At 36.1% G+C, this 19,009-nt stretch overlaps 2 protein-coding genes across 2 annotated transcripts; both read left to right on the top strand.

Moving 5' to 3' along the window:
• Positions 1–6,645: 6,645 nt before the first annotated feature.
• On the top strand, positions 6,646–7,843 carry hes2.2 (hes family bHLH transcription factor 2, tandem duplicate 2). The gene is made up of 3 exons (XM_073819916.1): positions 6,646–6,811; positions 6,914–7,001; positions 7,105–7,843. Exons 1-3 carry the CDS (start codon positions 6,686–6,688, stop codon positions 7,422–7,424), a joined length of 534 nt encoding a protein of 177 aa, XP_073676017.1. The 5' UTR covers positions 6,646–6,685; the 3' UTR covers positions 7,425–7,843.
• Positions 7,844–13,846: 6,003 nt separating this feature from the next.
• On the top strand, positions 13,847–18,620 carry LOC141287081 (cytosolic acyl coenzyme A thioester hydrolase-like). The gene is made up of 3 exons (XM_073819214.1): positions 13,847–13,957; positions 15,103–15,220; positions 18,456–18,620. Exons 1-3 carry the CDS (start codon positions 13,932–13,934, stop codon positions 18,618–18,620), a joined length of 309 nt encoding a protein of 102 aa, XP_073675315.1. The 5' UTR covers positions 13,847–13,931.
• Positions 18,621–19,009: the final 389 nt, after the last annotated feature.

The raw sequence follows: 19,009 nt of genomic DNA, 5'->3' as shown, positions 1-19,009 counted from the left end.
GCCAATCACATTGGTGCTTGCCTCACTTCATGAGCCGTTATTCTACTGAGACAAGCTAATTTCCTTGTGCTTCAAGTTTTCATCGTCAGGACATAACTTCGATGTGTGAAGGTAAGAAATGTTTGTATTTGCCATTATACGTTTTTAAAATGTCTTTTGTGATCGTTTGGAGACGGTCGAGGGGCATTTGGCACATATATACGTGGTAAAATTGCCTCACAAATGCCGATGCGAGCTGCGCCTGCTTCTGCGGCACATCACGACGGTGGGAGCTTATTTTAACAAGCTTTATAGTTTCTTTTGTCGGATTAATTGTGAACAGAATCGCTTTTAATTCATCATTGACACGTTGTAGTGCTAATGAGAAAATGCATTCGTTCGTCGCGTCTTTCTCTTTGAAAATGAACAGCTTCGTTGTGACATGTATTGTGCAAATTGCCCTAAGACGCTAACATAATCTCTAATGCTAAAGCTTTTCTTGCCTTTTTAGCTATCGCTATTTTACAATATCCGCTATGTGTAGCCTATAAATAACAAAAGTATCTTTATTTTACTCTTGCAGCTTTGACTGGAAGACACTCCTGAAGTGCTTGTGGCAGTTACTGACATGACAGAGACAAACGAGAGACTTCATCTCACGACCCTCACCATCACTTGTATGCTGATAAAAATATGTAAATAAAACGATTAATACTTAAGAGGTTGTCAAATACCACATTTTTTTTAAAGTACAAACTTTACAAACAATTAACAACTTTTCACTCAAGGAACAATTATATGTTGAAATGACTGAATTGATTGTTTACCTCTCTTTTTTTAACCTTTTTGAGTTTTTATGTAATTGTTAGTAGAAGGTTTAATAAATTGTGTTTAAACTATACATTAGTTTGCAGTGTCTTTATTGCATACAAAAATTTGGTAAAAAATAACACATAATTGACACAAATTGTGTATTTATAACACAATAGTGTGTAGAAAAAATCAACACATTTTCTGTGTTAGCTGGAATAACACACTAGTTGAGTTAAAACTAACACAAAATGTGTTGTCCTTAACTAGACACAAAGGTGTGTTAAGAAACAACACAGGCTGTGTTGTTTTTAACACATCCTTTTTAAGAGTGCAGTCAACTGCTGTTGTAAGCTGTAATGTATATATAACTCGTGTTACACTTATTGTTTTGCAGTTGACATGGTGTACTGTATGGTAGAATGTACTTTGTAACGATTTGTGTCAAAAGGAGGAAAGAAAACAGGGTCCACCCTATTATCTGCATTTGGCATGGCTTTTCAGATTTTGGGTGCATTAATTTGCATACTTCAGTCACATGAAAGGAAGAAGTTGCTGATCAGTCATCAAATAGGATAACTCAGATAAGGAGGAAACCAAACTATAATGTTGCAGGTAGTAGGGTAAAGAACAGAAATATGGCAAATATAATTTTCCAGTATTATGCATGACTATAGTTGATATGTTTGTGAAAGGCAAAATTAGCCAAATGGTAGCACAGGTTAACAACAGGGGGGACTGAGAGGGGAATATAAATAGGTTTAAAATTAATTTTCATAAATGTTACACACATTTGTCCATGTGGGATTTTATCTTTCTTATTGTAGCAAAAAGGAAGGGATTGGGTAATAACAGGTGGGTGTTACATCAGATAGATGGCAGTCATCATGTAAGTCATCTATTAACGGTAAATGGTTCTTTGTGTCAGAGTTCTTTATTCCCATCATTTTGTTTTTCAAAGTACCTCATTACTGATTTTTGGAGCTCAGTGATCCGGCTACACAGATTGTCAACACACTCTCAACAGGTAAATGATTTCATTCTTAAATTTAAATACAAATTTAACTTAAAAATTGTATCTGGTTTCCAAACAAACAAACAAACAAACATTATTTTCTCTTCTTTTTTGGATCACATGTAAGCGTGAGCAGCTCTGTTAAGCTATGGATACTTCTCTTCTCGACTAAGTAAGTACAGAGACATTGAATTTATAATCCATATTGTTAGAATGTTTTAAATAGGTAACAATTATTTATTAATAACAGAGGCTACACTAAAAAAGATGTCTTATTACTGGAGTTCAGCTATGAAAATACACAGACTGTCAACACACTCCCAACAGGTAAAATTATTTCTTTCTTAAACTGTCTATAATTTTTAACTTTCAAATTATAACTGCTTTCCTACCAATCACGTCATTTTGTCTTTTCAGTTTAAGAGAACATGTAAGTGTGACCAGCCCTGTTCAGTTAGGAATACCTCTCTCCTCTTCAACACTAAGTAAGTAACAAAAATATTTAATGTATTGTCGTTTTTTGTTTGTTTTTACAAAAACAAATCGAAGGAGATGCATTGTAACTCCAAACTCAGTTGTGTATTTCAGATGCATCACATCCTAAAACCTTGTTATTTGCAGAGAGAAACTGCTATTCAAAACATTATGAGGGACATACAGGCATCATATAGGATTATGAAAATAAAGGTTTTCACTGAAGCTTGGTCTTCATTTCACAAATTTCTGTTTTTCTGTGGAAAAGTTCATTTATTTCAGTAATTCAACTCAAATTGTGAAACTTGTGTATTAAATAAATTCAATGCACACAGACTGAAGTAGTTAAAGTCTTTGGTTCTTTTACTTGTGATGATGTGGCTCACATTTAACAAAAACCCACCAATTCGCTATCTCAACAAATTACAATATGGTGACATGCCAGCAAATCAACTCAAAACACCTGCAAAGGTTTCCTGAGCCTTCAAATGGTCAGTTTGGTTCACTAGGCAACACAATCATGGGGAAGACTGCTGATCTGACAGTTGTCCAGAAGACAATCATTGACACCCTTCATAAGGAGGATAAGCCACAAACATTCATTGCCAAAGAAGCTGGCTCACAGAGTGCTGTATCCAAGCATGTTAACAGAAAGTTGAGTGGAAAGAAAAAGTGTGGAAGAAAAGATGCACAACCAACCGAGAGAACAGCAGCCTTGAGAGACTTGTCAAGCAAAAACAATTCAAGTATTTGGGTGAATTTCACAAGGAATGGACTGAGGCTGGGGTCAAGGCATCAAGAGCCACCAAACACAGACGTGTCAGGAATTTGGCTACAGTTGTCGTATTCCTCTTGTTAGGCCACTCCTGAATCACAGACAATGTCAGAGGTGTCTTACCTGGGCTAAGAAGAAGAAATGGACTGTTGCCCAGTGGTCCAAAGTCCTCTTTTCAGATGAGAGCAAGTTTTGTATTTCATTTGGAAACCAAGGTCCTAAAGTCTGGATGAAGGGTAGAGAAGCTCATAGCCCAAGTTGCTTGAAGTCCAGTGTTAAGTTTCCACAGTCTGTGATGATTTGGGGTGCAATGTCATCAGCTGGTGTTGGTCCACTGTGTTTCTTGAAAACCAAAGTCACTGCACTCCTTTACCAAGAAATTTTAGAGCACTTCATGCTTCCTTCTGCTGACCAGCTATTTAAAGATGCTGATTTCATTTTCCAGCAGGATTTGGCACCTGCTCACACTGCCAAAAGCACCAAAAGTTGGTTTAATGACCATGGTGTTGGTGTGCCTGACTGGCCAGCAAACTCACCAGACCTGAACCCCAAAGAGAATCTATGGGGTATTGTCAAGAGGAAAATTAGAATCAAGAGACCAAAAAAATCAGATGAGCTGAAGGCCACTGTCAAAGAAACCTGGGCGTCCATACCACCTCAGCAGTGCCACAGACTGATCACCTCCATGCCACTCCGAATTGAGGCAGTCATTAAAGCAAAAGGAGCCCCTACCAAGTATTGAGTACAATGAGTACAGTAAATGAACATATTTTCCAGAAGGCCAACAATTCACTAAAATGTTTTTTTATTGGTCTTATGAAGTATTCTAATTTGTTGAGATGTGAAATTGTGGGTTTTTTGTTAAATATGAGCTAAGTCATCTAAATTAAAAGAACCAAAGACTTGAACTACTTCAGTCTGTGTGCATTGAATATATTTAATACACGAGTTTCACAATTTGAGTTGAATTACTGAAATGAATGAACATACATTGAACTGTATGTTCAGTGTCAATTGCATTTATAAATGTGTATTCTGTTAATAACTGTTGTTTAGAGCATTGTCATTTTTGCTACAAATTTACATAATTAAAAAAAAGTACTAACACTGACACAACTATTGTTGTTTTTCAAGAAAAACCCTAATAGATACTACAAAATACTGCAATAGATAGAGGAAGGAAAAACAATATTATTAAATAATATATACAAATATAAGTAACAATGATATAAATGTATTATTATACTAATATTAATGAAAATAAACTGAAATCGTTAAAGAGGTTATTTATAACAACACTAAGGTCCTATATAGCATTTTCATAGCATGGTGCTTTATGGAACCCTAAAAAGGGTATTTTTAGGACAAAAAAGGGGTCTGCTATTGTCACAAGCTGAGGTACTGTTTAGAACCATTTTTCCTTAAGAGTGTACTTGTAATAAATAAGCATGATATATATAATCAGCGTTCAAGGCTAACTGAATAAAGAAACATACTGAGCAATTATCTTCAAAGGTATATATATGGCAGTCTGACAGACACAGACCAACTGACAAATAACTAAGAATATCGTCTTGCTAAATATCGTTAACCGTCATTAGTAACCTCCCCCACTCAAATTCAAAGGGTTTTCGAGCAGGGTTTTGTGCAGCTAGATATGGGGGCTCATCTTACCCGAATTTGCTCCTTGAAACTACCTTGTTCCCACGTACCGGAATGGGTTTAGACAAAAGGTCCCTGTGTGAGTGTATGCTAGATGATGGCACAGATGGGGCACCCACGCTAAAATTCAAAAAGGAACAAAAAGAATTGTAACTGAACGCAGCTTAAGTGAAACATTGGCTGACACGCTTCCTAATAAAGGACCCATGGGGGAACGAGGCGCGTGCAGGGCACGTACTGATTACCAAAAGCGGCATCGCAACTCAGACGCTCCCTTGTGTTCAGTTTATCATTACAAGCGTCCTAGCGTAAAGTGCATTAAACAATAGTTAAAATATATATATATAAAAAAAAATGATACACAACTGAAACTGCATAGGCTATCACTAGTTAAAAAAAACTTTAAATATGTTTTAAACATGTTGTGCGTTCCCGTTTTTCTGCTTCTTTTAGTTTATTTTGCAAACGTTCTGTAAAAGAGCATTTGTCCAGAGCATCTGCTACAAGACGCGTCTCAAACAACAGGATATTAATGGTGCGTTTAATATTCACCAAACTATTCGATAATATATGGAAGCGACGGTGACATGTCTGCGCGCAAAATAACGAATAACGCGTCCCTTTTGTTTGACTATTTGTAATTCAAAACCATTGACGTGGGCGCATGCAGATGGGTCAACGACGCCAAAAATGCTTTTGAAAACAACGAAAGACTAGGAACTTAAGGAAAGATGAGGGGCACAAGTTACAGCATCATTAAAAGGGGGTTGGTGAAGGGAGGCCATCTGGAGACCTCTCCATGACGCGTGCTGGACGCGTGGATCCCATGGGGCTCCGAGGACCCCTAGCTGAAAATATTTGACAACCAATCATGGGTTACACGTTCTTTTGTATTTTCATGCAGTTTAAAAAAGTTTAACGGAAAGTATAACGTAGAACAGACATGCGTACGCGAAAGTAGTGCATAGTTCACTTTCCATAATGTGAACCTAAAATAAATTATGGTGGGATTCTATAAGTAAACACAAAACGTTATACATTCAAACAATGTTTGTTGAATGTAGTGATCACATATGGTTTGCATGGCAACTTGTCGGTCTGCTGGGGGACGCGTGCTCTTAACCCCTCCCCATAAACGCCAGAGGTACAGGTGTAAAACCCACGTCATCATACGAGAAAAAAACTATTGTTTATCACAATTTACAGACAGATGTTACGTTAAAACGGCGTGGCTTGGGAATCTGTCTGTTTAATTTAAATTATGAATGCTTATCCCGCCCTAAACTGGATCCCAATCCCTTGTCCATAATGCGTCACCAGCATCTCTCTTCTTTTCATTAACATGCTTTTTTTCTTAAGCATTTATATGAAAGACACAATAGAAACGTATTTAAGTTATGGTATAACGTTAAATAATAGATGCAAATTGTTCCAACATTGTTTTAGGCTTCTATTTTCTTCTTTCTTTTATTCTGAGTTGAATGGAGAAAAGCAGTTTTGGAGATTGCTATATAATACGCGTTAATATACTTAAATATGGTAAACATTAATAAAATAAATAAAAATAAACTATAGTAGTGCATAAGCAGTCAGTTAATAAACCATAATAACTAAGCTGATTGTCAATTTCTTATAGTCGAAATATATCAGGGAGGAAACAGCAACAAATAAAAAATATCGGATATAAACCAATATATGTTGGTTTATAAATATTGATTTCCAAAAGGAGATTAAGAGGGGGCTATAATTTATACAAGCTACAGACGCGTCCTTTTGTTCGGCAGTCTAAAGTTATTTGACCAGAAGAGTTGTCTGAGGCGTGGGGGCGTTTCCATGACGCGCCGAGCAGGAATATAAACCCAGCGCGGAACCTCAGTTCGGCACAGACTACATCTACCCACAGCAAGCTCAACATGACTCCTAACGCCACTGCTGCATCTGCTCTGACTTGTGCGCCCCGCACCGTGGCCATGAGAAAAGAAGCAAACGAGCTGAGAAGAACTTTAAAACCATTACTGGAAAAGAAACGACGAGCGCGCATCAACGATAGCCTCAACCAGTTAAAAGCGCTCATTCTTCCTCTCACAGGCAAAGATGTAAGTTCTTTTCACAGGCTTAACACATTATATTTGGATAGTCTGTATGAAGTGCTGATGTGTTTTACGTTTGTTCTTACCGTTGCCTGTTTTTCGTTTTAGAATTGCCGTTACTCTAAACTGGAGAAAGCTGATATTTTGGAGATGACCGTCAGATTCCTGACAGATATTCAGTCCCCTCCTTCTACAGGTTAGTTTTCTTCAGATATATTTTTATTTCATCTCATATTATGGCCGTCTGGTGTAAAATAGTTTTAAAGCAAACTAAATTGTGTATATATTTCTCTTTGCAGAAAGCGCCGATAGCTTTAAAGAAGGATACACTGCTTGCATCCAGCGCGTTTCAGCGCGCCTACCACAAACCGGCCTCGGCACAGAAACCCGCCATCGCATCAACGAGTTCATCCAGCACTCAATGACGCCGAAAACACCGGCCTGCCAGAACTGCTGTGCACAGAGCTCCAGAATGATGACACAAATCCAACAGAAAATTCTGAATTTGAAATCTCGCAGCTCAAGAATCGTAACCCCAGAAAAAAGCAATGCTGCCATTCGCAGTCGACCTCAGCCTGTGCCGCTGATCACCGATGCCAAGGTCTGGAGACCTTGGTAGATCTACCATACAATTGACTATTGTTACGATCTTTAAACGCAAGCCTTTTAGAATTGTACATATTTGCATTGTGTGTTCTCTTGAAAATTTTTATTTGATGAATACGTTTCATCAAATCACGTATAAGTATCGTATACTTGATTTTTCCAGTCCAGTGTATAGTAATGGAACAGACCCGTTCGAATCGTTTTGTTTTCATAAAGATCCTGCGCGTAACCTGTACATAACGTGGTTAGATTTATGCCCTTCCGCGGGTTAAATCGTCGGTGGCTTTTGAAAACGCCTAAGTAAAACCCTAAGGGTTGTCAATTGTAAGATATTTGCACTTCATACTTTAGTATTCTGAGTTGGTGCAGATGATATAAATGTAAGCACTTTGTGTTGTTCACTGAAATCTCTATTTTAGGAGATGTGCTATTTATTTCCCTGTTTATACATTTATGTGTTATGCTATTATGTTTATACACTTATGTAGTATGCTACTTTTTATAATAAAAGTTGTAGGCTAGACATCTGGTTTCCTTGCATCATTCCTTGCACACAGAGCTAGTGCACATACACAATGGAAAAACGCAGACTTACTATCAAATAAAACAATGACATGGATTTGGGCGCGCAAATGGAGACAGATTGGTGGCGTGGTGATGCTGTACCACGTTTGGGCCACGCTTACCACAGGGAATGTACGTGAACAGACCTGTTGTTGATTAAAAAAAAAACAGTCGGTCTATACGTTGAATGCATTATGAGATAAGTTGGCGTATTTGGCGTCTGCCAAATAATTAAATAAATGCAAACATAATCAGTTAACAGCTGCTTCAACTTCAAAGCATCCTCTTTATGCTCAAGGTAAATGCTTGGAGAAAAACCTGGTCTCTGCTGCCACCTTTCGTTGGTTTAATGACAGCGTGGATTGAACGAGTGAAGTGTGTAGATTATTTGTAACCAATTTCAAAGCTTGATTAACATGTTGTTAAACTTAACTAGTCTTCAATGCATAAACGTATAAGCATTGTATACTTGTTTTTTCCAGTCCAGTGTATAGTAATGGAGCAGACTTGTTCAAATCGTTTTGTTTTCATAAAGATCCTGCGCGTAACCGGTGCATGTGGTTAGATTTATGCCCTTCCGCGGGTTAAATCGTCGGTGGCTCTTGAAAACGCCTAAGTAAACCCCAAATGGTTGTTAATTGTAAGACATTTGCACCTCATACTTTAGTATTCTGGGTTGGTGCAGATGATTTAAATGTTAGCACTTTGTGTTGTTCATTGAAAGGCGAACGCTTGCAGAAAAACCTCTCTGCTGCCACCTTCCAGTGGTTTTATTACAGAGCGAAGTGTGTAGATTATTTGTAACCAATTTCAAAGCTTGATTAACATGTTGGTAAACTTTACGAAATTTAAAGACTAGTCTTCAATGCATAAACGGCTGTTGTTTCATTATTATTATTATTATTATTATTATTATTATTATTTAAATAAAACATTTTTTCAGAAAACAGCCAATGGGCAGTTTATGGCTATATCGCAATAACCTGTAAATAAACGGAAGTAAACTATCTACATCAGTTAACGTTAATATAAATCGGAAACCAAGTCACGCCCGTACTTTATTTAGTAACAGCAGAATCGGTGTATGATTTTCACTTCACCACGTCTTTTACCACAGTACTGGAAGTAATCTGGCCAGTCGATTTACCCTCCAAACCTGCAGCTCCGCCTGAGTCCATTTCATTACGACACGCGGATTCAGGGTTAAAGACGAGCCTCGAAGCAAGCTCACGATGTCTATTTCAAATGCACAAGCGACACCATCCATCCAGATATGCAGGTAAGGCTCTCTTATTTAGCTCTAGCATTTTAAACGTCTCAGTGAATGGATCTCAGTTTACATCCGATATGAAGCGGCCCTATAATCCGAAGGCTGCTCCACAAATAGAATAAGATCCTTTCAGGACATCACGTTTTACAATGCCCGAGGACGTTACTTTTGTTCATTTCAAATGACTTAAAATAAGGTTCGGATGCTGGTGCATTTTTTCACACCGTTCATGCCGGTCACATCATGGTATGTCGTATGTGATGACCTCAACAGTGATGCTGATGTAGAGACAGGAACACAAGGTTATCTAGGTCGTCGGGGCAGAAATTATTTATTCAAGAGATATTCGGGACTTAAATAGCGTGGTATATTAGATTCGGTTACGATTATCGTTTAGAGAAGCGGATAATGTAATCACGGAGTGAATAAAAAGTAGGAAGTTAAAATCGAGATGGCTCTAGTGCGTGATATTTTCTTTGCATGAATTTTGGCGCTTATTTGTAAATCCTTTTGTTTCCAGGATTAAACGCTAAAAAGCCTGACTGTGGACAGCCGCCTAGCCAGGGGGATGTGTACAGAATATGTCGTTCGAGGCCGAAGCGACTGCCCTCTGGTGTCTGAACGCGGTACGGCCTGCAAATGCGCAAATGAAGCCATCGAGTTAACCACGTGTATATTTCGTGAGACTTATGCTCTGTTTGTTGTCGCACTAGTCTAGCAGACTTGCCCGGTGTGTTTGTGTAAATCTGCAGGTCTGAATGTTGCTAGCAAATGGCGCTGGGAAGGAACCTCTTCCACCAGCTGTGGAAACAAAACTGGGTTGCCAGAACGCAGAGCACTACATCGAGGTCTGTTCTTCGGCCTTTTTTTATCTGCTGGAAAAGTCTAATACTAAAACGTACAATCGTTTAAATGAGTTTATTCCAGTGACTGGTACCTGGTTTGCAAATAAAAGTCCGCCATGGGAAACTACTACTTAACTTGACCTACTAATACCAAGCAACTGTGATTGGTCCATCCTCATCAGCGCTGAGAAAAGTAACAGTTATCACTTGACAACACCAACTTATCAACTTATGTCTTTCAGCATCGGTATGAAAAACAATAACAATGAGAGACTTTGATAGTTATTTGATTAGTACTTTTTACATAGTACAGCTTTATAAAGATTTAGACTAGAGGATTGCTTCTTTACCTTAAGATCAATAGGTTTGACAGTCCTCAGGTCTGATGAATCAACAACTTCTTTTCTATATGTTTATGTGGTGAAAGAAAGCTTTTTGACTCAAAAGTATGGGCCTATCCCTCTCGACAACTCGTGTTCCCTTAAGCAAGTGTAAACAGTTCTTGCTTTGCCTCAGTGGCAAGGACATGCTGAGTTTTTAGTTTTTAATCTGCAACAGACTGCTGGATTTTGCATAAGTATGTGTTCAGCCATATCATAAAAAGTTCTGTATTTCCTAACTTGTATTCAGAAATTCATATTTCAGTATACATGTTTTACTGGATTTATGGATTTACTGGATTGTACTAATAAGAAAATACATTTTAAAAACAAACAAACACTATTATAGGCTTACATAATAAAACCTTATCATTGTGCGTGGTGTTTATTTGTGTATTCTGTGGTTTAGTATTGCATTTTTTTCATTATATTCAGCAACAAATGGTGCCAGAACACAGTCAGTGTAACTGCACACAATATATTCACATGCTATTGTTGCGCAGATACCAAATTTACTCAGAGGTAACCAAATTTACTTGGTTACTCGGCAGCCAGGGTGAATCACTTATAGGGGCGACATCCATTTGGTTGGTGCTTAACAAATTGGGTCACTTTGTTACTGTCTAGATGCAAACAGGACAATATGATAAATTTCATTGAGGCTGGCATTTTGTTTCTGAGAGAAGTCAGATGGATTCGTTATTATCCTCATATTCTCAGGTAGGATTTGTTGTTGTTGTTGTGTGTGTTTGTGTTTTTTTTTTAGAGTATTAGTGATTAAACACGTTGTATCAAATTGCTAAATATTTTATATAAATGTTTTAGTCCACAAAAGTTGAAACTAAATACAAAACACTTTTTGATGCAATGTGGCTAATCGAGTACAGTATCGACAGTACAGCATACACTCTGAACAAATGGTGCTAAAAAGCACTAAAAGTGGTTCATTGGCTTATAGGGGGAACCGCTTTAAGTGCAGATTTTAGATATGTTACTCCACTCTCACATGTTTGCTACGAACAATGGCAAAAGCTGTTTTGAATCACTTTCATGCTTGCAAAAAGGCTCATGTGCTGGAATATTTCCTTATAGGGAGCCATAAGGGCAAAAAGCTTGAGAATCACATTATCTTCAAGAAATACTGTTGTTTTTAAATCCTTTCCCCAACTAAGCATTAAGAGTTAGAGAACCTTTAAAGAACTATACAGGGGCCTAACAGGTTCTTGGCAGTGGTGCTATATATCACCTCACCTTAGCCATCCCAAAGAACTGCTGAAGAACAAAGTTTTGTGTGTGTGTGTAGACTAGAGACACAATATCAAGAATAACTCAATCTTTGATACTTTGCTTATTTAGAACTTTTATATCATTTAATTCGTTCAAGTAATAATTTCTCAATATCCAAAACTTCAAAGTCCTATCCACCATCTTTACTGCACAGCTCATGATTAGAAAAATGAATATAACTTTTAAACTTCTGCTGTAAAGTTTTGAGTGTAATGAATGGGGAAGGTAAAGAGAAATCTTGTTTTTCCTGTTCATGATAAACTCACAGTTTGATGCAATCAGACAACAGAAATCTGACAGTGATCTTTCTCACTCTTGTTGGTAACCTTGAAAAAAAAAAACCTGTATAGCTGTTCTTATGTTAGTTGGCATGAACTCAATAAACATTGTAATGAGCACAGGGTTCAGCTGTTTATCACTGGACTGATTGGAAGTGGCTTTTAAATCAAAGTGGGTCTTTTATGCTCCATGCCTGTTCTGTTGTGGAGCAAATCTCCTGTTGCCAAGAATATATTGGGATACATCTAACTCCAGAGGTGTAAAATACTTGAGTAATTTTACTTCATTACTGTACTTAAGTATTATTTTGGGGGATTTGTACTTTACTGAAGTACAAATTAAACTGACTACTTTGACTTTTCTTCATTACATTACTGAAGAAAAAACAGTACTTTTTACTCCTTACAATTTTACTTAATCTTGAAAAGTACATTACATTTTTATTTTATCTTATGCACATTAAATATGGCAAATGGAAGCTCAAACGTGCATGCGTAACAATCAATGTTTTCATGTATCAAGCACACACATTTCTACTTCAGTTATGACTTTCATCAGGTAAATGTGTGGCTTCAAAACTTCACCATCAAATCTGATATTGATGTAGCAAAATTGCACCCCCCCCCCCCCAAAAAAAAGTTATTCATTATTCGTTCTAGTTTTGATCGTTTTGACAGAGCCCTTAGCTGTGTAATATATTAGCTGAATGCACAGAATTTAGTGCACATAAAATCAGTGATGAGAATTTAAATACAATAATATTTTGGTGGGATTTTCTTTTTAATTAAATGTTACAAATCTCCAAAAAACACATCACATCAATTTCTCTCACCATTTAATGAGCCTCTGTCATCCCAGATGTTTATGACTTTCTTTCTTCAGATGAACACAAAGATATTTTTAGTCAATATAATGCAAGGGGACAGGACCAGAAACCACACAAAGTGAACACAACGGTCAAAGATTGAAATATTAGTATTTGTATTCTGCTTACATATGCCTATTGTTTCACTTAAGAAGACCCTGATTCCTTAACAGGGATTGAATAAATTACTGTCATATTCACTTTGTGTATAGTTTTTGAAGTGTCATATTTGGATGTCCCATACACTTGCGTTGAGAGATGTTTTTTTTTTTTTTTCATCTGATAAATGAAAGTCATATGGGATGGCATGAGGATGAAAAGGATGGAGTTTCCTTTCCCCGGTATTCTGCTGTGCTTCATTTTAATTGTTGTTGCACTAGATATACGTGTTTAACCTGTGCCATTGCACTTTGTTTTGTTCTCTCGCCTTAACCTGTATGTATGTCAGAAAAAAAAGTACTTCTACTTTTTCAATACTTGTGACATTTACTCAAGTATGTTCTTGGCCAGATACTTTACTTACAAAAACAGGTACTTTAATTTGAATACAGTTTTCACTGAGTATCTGTACTTTTACTTGAGTACATTTTTTGAGTGCTTTTTACACCTCTGTCTAACTCCAAAATGGAAAAATGTTATTTTACCCCCCCCCCCCCAAAAAAAAAAAAAATGAAGCCAGATTGTAGTTTTTTCTTTGCATTGTGACTTTATTTTCATGACAGTTGGGTACAGAATTGTAACTATTTTATAAAACAGGTTTAGACTAGTAGTTCTGTTTATTTTAGTTAACACCTTGTGTGTTCTAAAGAAAGCTGTGAATACTGTCCTTTGCTAGCTCTGGGAGTCAACTGAAGGCCTGCAAAATTTGAATGAAGGTGGGTGGAGTCACACTAGTGGTGAAGATGATGATGTCATAAAGGATGTGTGGACAGTGATGGAGGAAATGAATTAAAGCATGCCACTGCCGCCGATACAGTCACTGTTGTGTTAGGAACTTCTCAAGTCTCCGTTGTCTAACTTTTAAGGAGTCATGGCGTCTAATTTTGAGCTTAGCAGGTAGAGTTGACTAACAAATACATCATCGTACTCTTGTAGACAGACACATAATTTCATACATAGTCACACATCATATTCATATTCTTTTGAAGTTTTAGATTTGTGTGTTTGTACTGTGTTGACATGGATTTATGTTCAACAAAAGAAGTCGGTGAATTAGTATCGTAATTTTAGTTTGTTGTTTCATTGTTGGTTTTTGTTACGGCAGTGTTCAAAATTTCTCACCAGACTGGTTGTGTATGTAATCATGTCTGTTTATGTGTTAACTTATGTTGTGTCATCATGTGTGTTGTTGTCTTTTATGATACCAGTAGAAAAACAGAAAAGCAGACAAAAAACCGCAAAAAAATTCCAGTATTGCTTGATTAAGTACTATCACTCTGTAAAAGTAGTTTGGCCCATTGGTGTGGACCAGTATGAATATAATTACTGAATGTAGTAATAATTGTAGTCAACTGATATTTTCTATATTTATCTGTGTTTATTTGATCAAAAATACAGAAAAAATGTCTGGAGTAATGGCTGATGACATTTCAGCTTTGAATCACAGGAATACATTATGTTTTAAAGTATATTCAAATAGAAACCATTATTTTTTTATTGTTATAACATTTCATACACTACAAAAAAAGCTTTTCTTACTTAGATTTTTTGTCTTGTTTCCAGCCAAAATATCTAAAATTTTTTTGCTTAGAACAAGCATAATAATCTGCCAATGGTGTAAGCAAAAAAAAAAAAAAAAAAAAAATTTCTTATTTCAAACAGAAAACAAGATTATTTTGCTTGTTACAAGCAACAACGCACTTAATTTTGAGTAAACAAGAAATTTTTTTTTACTCGTCTAGAAAATCCTTCTTGATTTAAGAATTTTTAGATATTTTGGCTGGAAACAAGACAAAAAAGGTAAGAAAAACATTTTTTGCGGTGTAATATTACAATTTTTTTTCCTGTGTTTTCAATTAAATAAATCCTTGATGAGCTAAAGAGACTTCTTTGAAAAAGAATACTGATCCCAAACTTTTGAATGGCAAATTCCCAGAAGATATATAACAAAATAATGAATTTAGTCATTAGTATGCTGTATTGTGCATCCCTATAAAGCTTGGACATTATATGCTTAGTTTTTTTTCTCTTTAATATTTCAGGATCATGCGTCCAGATGATGCCAACATTGTTGGCAATGTTCATGGTGGCACTATCCTGAAGATGATTGAGGAAGCCGGATGCATCATTGGGACACGCCACTGCAATACTCAAACCGGGGTGAGTTTTTCTCCCTGCTGCTCTTTAGTCTTATGGTCAAAGGGACGATGTTGAATGCAAGGCTTTTAACATGGGAACAAACATCTTTTAGATATGTAAAGTGTGATGTGTTTTTCTGGAACAGATGTTCAGATCTTAAGTTGTAGCTGATGTTCAGATGTAGCTGAACATTCTGATTGATTTGATAAGTGAAACTAACCTAACCTGTAAAAATAAGCTGTCATAGTTCACTGCTTAAATACAAAGGGGTAAAAATAAAAAAGGAAAGAAAAACATGAGATATTTTAGGACCATTTTTATTTGCTTTTTACCACAAATTCTCATTACATGCATTCATTTAAAACAATATCTTTCCCATCAGTGTGGGAAAAGTATATATTATTTAAATTGTACAGTGTTTACACAGTGTACCTTGTTGTCACATGCTTAAAATGCTTTAAAAATGCATATATATTTACATACATCTCGAGTCTGTCAGGGATTACATGAACAAACTGAGACAGACTTAATCCAGAAGTTTTTGCACACACATTTTTTAAGTACACTTTAAGTGTGGAATTAAGTAGAATCTACTTAACTACTTTAAGTAAAATTAGTAAAGGAAATAAGTAAATTTTAATGTGCGGTTCGAGTTTGATGAGTAATTTCTACTTAATTATTTTACAGTTTTTCTCAATTGCTTAAACACATTTCTTGAAATTATGCCTCTTATTTGCGAAACTCTAAACACAAATCCACAACTCCTAACTCATTTCCCCAAACTTCCTATATTGAGGTCAAAATGAAACTCTCCACTCAAAACAATTCAATCTTTCTGAAAAACCAAACTTTGCTTTCAGACATGACACACAAATCCTCAAAAACACACACACTACAACACAGTTTTACACACTGATGAGATAAATTCAAAACAATACTACAAAAACAATACAAATAAAAAACTTTTCACATGATGAACACAACAAATCTATTCCTTTTCAAGTGTTTTATTCCTTATTTTAATGTACTGTAGAGTACAGTACAAAACAGCAAAAAACAACAAAATAATTATTCTGCCCAGCATCCTGTCTTTGGTCTGGGACACGCCAAAGAACCTCTTCAGCATCACAGGCTAAATTAGCCCTGGCCAGGCAGCAGGGGTAAAATCCTCTTGCATGCCTGATCCAACCCTGGCACTCATCAACTAAAATATATGAGACTGCTTGTCTTCTTGCCCTTGCTCTTCCTCTGTCTCTTCCATGTTTTTGTCGTCATTGTCCTCCTTCTCCTCCTCCTCTTCCTCTTTCACCTCCTACTCTTCCTCTTCAAAATTACACATTACTGTTTGTGGGATATTGATTGAAAAAGACTGGATAGGATTCACAGTTACACTTGTACTAGTGGTCTGACAAAAAAGAAAAAAGAAAAAAAAAAACACACAACGTCATTGTGAAACAGAAAAAAAAGAAATATGGGCACAAAGGTGAAAATAAAAATAAGAAAGTCCACTGTCAGAATTTGTAACTCCTGTGTTGTCCTCTGTCTATATGCTTTCCAATGGAAGGTTCATGAGATGTACCTTTGATCTATTTCAGAGAACTGCTTTATCATTGGTTGATCTATATTATCTTCATTAGTGAAAGTCAAGATTCACTTGAATAATTCATGGCAAATTTACAAAAAGTCTAATAGAAATGTGTAGAATATATGATTGACAGTTTAGGACAACTAGATCAAAAATTTTGCATTTAGGTAATGATTTATACGATGAGCTAATGACTTGATGTTTTGAGGGGTAAGACTATTGCACAGAGAACTACAGTATATAATACATTTTGAGCAACATGACAATAGCAACTGATAATGTAGGAAACTGCAGACAAATGTATATTTCATTTCTGATCTGAGAAATGCACCAAAGTGACTGAGAAAAACTTTTATCCTTTTATCTCCATCGAAGGTTCTGATTGGTGTGTGCTAAATTTTGACTCCTAGTGTTTCCAGTTGGGTAATTGTGTGCTAATTGAGCTCAAACTTCGCAGACTTGAGTGAACAATATTGAATGCTTGTGCTTTCTAAATGACCTCATGGTGTAAGCACTGAGAAATGTAGGGATTTGTGTGTAGAGTTTTGAAGTAACAGTTCACCAAATATAACTCATGTGTCAAAGCAGGGAATAGTGTTTATAGTTTAGGGAAATGGGTGTGCTTTTTCAAAAATGGCGTTATAGTTTTGAAATTTTAGTTCAAAAGACTGGTTATAGTGTTTTAGCAATTGAGAAAAACTGTAAGTTGACGCTGAAAGTCCTCAAGTACAATTCGCGCAAACTTTACTCTAACATTGTAGCACTGAAATAAATGCCATTAAAGCATGTGGTTCACTTACAAACATGTACGTGAATAAGTAGACAGCTCTTTGTTGTTAAGGTTATATGCTGACTCACCAAAGTGAACACAGAGACCTCAATACTTGGCACATGACACACAATGACGGTAACAGTCAGTGAATAGTTTTGAGTTTGAATGGGTCATTTTGAGTAGAAAATGAACTCTAGATGTTACAAAACAGCAAGTTACTTAACCTAACAACAAAAGCAACCATAAAACAGTATAAATCGTCGAAAACAGCAAAAAAATTAACCTTATTTATTATTAATGCCCAAGTGCATGATGGGAACAATGGGATCGTGACTTCAATATTTACTCAAACAATTGTTGTAAAAATAACACAATTCCAAGTAAGATATACATAAATTAAAATTTTAAATTCTGCATGCTTAAATTGAGTACTAATATTAAATTTACTCTTTTTTTTAAATTATTGCCTAAACTTAATTATTTAATGTAGAAATTAAATTTGTTTTTCTGTATAATTTACTTCACCACAAAAATCACTTTTATCAGTGTACAAAACTACAGTACTGTGTTTTAGGCATTTGTGTTAAAAATGCTTGTTTTGAGTATGCTTTCAAAAATAATGTCATAAATAGATTTTATTTATCAGTTTATTGACGTCTATTAACTATATCAACATTAGGTATGACCACCCTTTGTAGTTAAAACAGCTTTTTGCTGTATATATAAATATTGTTTTATATTCATGTTTTGAAATGACCATTGTCGGTTGTAGCCAGTAGAGGGCAATACAAAGTCAGATATGTTGCACAATATACACACAGTACAAATGTATATGCAGCTACTAAGTTGGAGTATCCTAGTATACTAGTGCAATTAAATCATTTCTTTTTGGCAAATAGGATCGCTGTGTAGCTGCTCTGGCCCGGGTGGAGAGCACAGCCTTCCTGCACCCAATGTTCATCGGTGAAGTAGCCCACGTCAGTGCTGAGATTACCTACACCTCCAAACATTCGGTCGAGGTGCAGGTCAATGTTCTCTCAGAGAACATAGTCACAGGTCAGTGAATGGTCATGAAAGATTGTTAATGAAAAGGTTAGTGAACTAAAAACACAATAAAAGTCTCATTATAGTAGTCCATATGATAAATGCACTGTATTTCAAGTCTTTAGAAGTCATGTTAGTGATTTATGTGTGGAGCACACGAAAGTATTCACCTCAGCCACAGCTTTCATGCCCCATTCACAGTTTTTGCATAATCAAAATTGCCGAGCCACGAGCGTTATGAGACGTTTGAGGACCAATGGCAGTCAATATGATTTACATAAAACCTGACATGATACATCTTCACTTCTACACATTCAATTATTCAGGAAAGTGTAAACAGTGTTGCTCTGAGGCCTTATGAAAATATTGTTCTTGTTTATTTTTACATAATAAATATGTACACTGCCAA

The sequence above is a fragment of the Garra rufa genome, chromosome 15 (genome assembly GCF_049309525.1).
Source record: "Garra rufa chromosome 15, GarRuf1.0, whole genome shotgun sequence".
Taxonomy (NCBI): Eukaryota; Metazoa; Chordata; class Actinopteri; order Cypriniformes; family Cyprinidae; genus Garra; species Garra rufa.
This window is presented reverse-complemented; position numbering and strand designations above follow the sequence as displayed.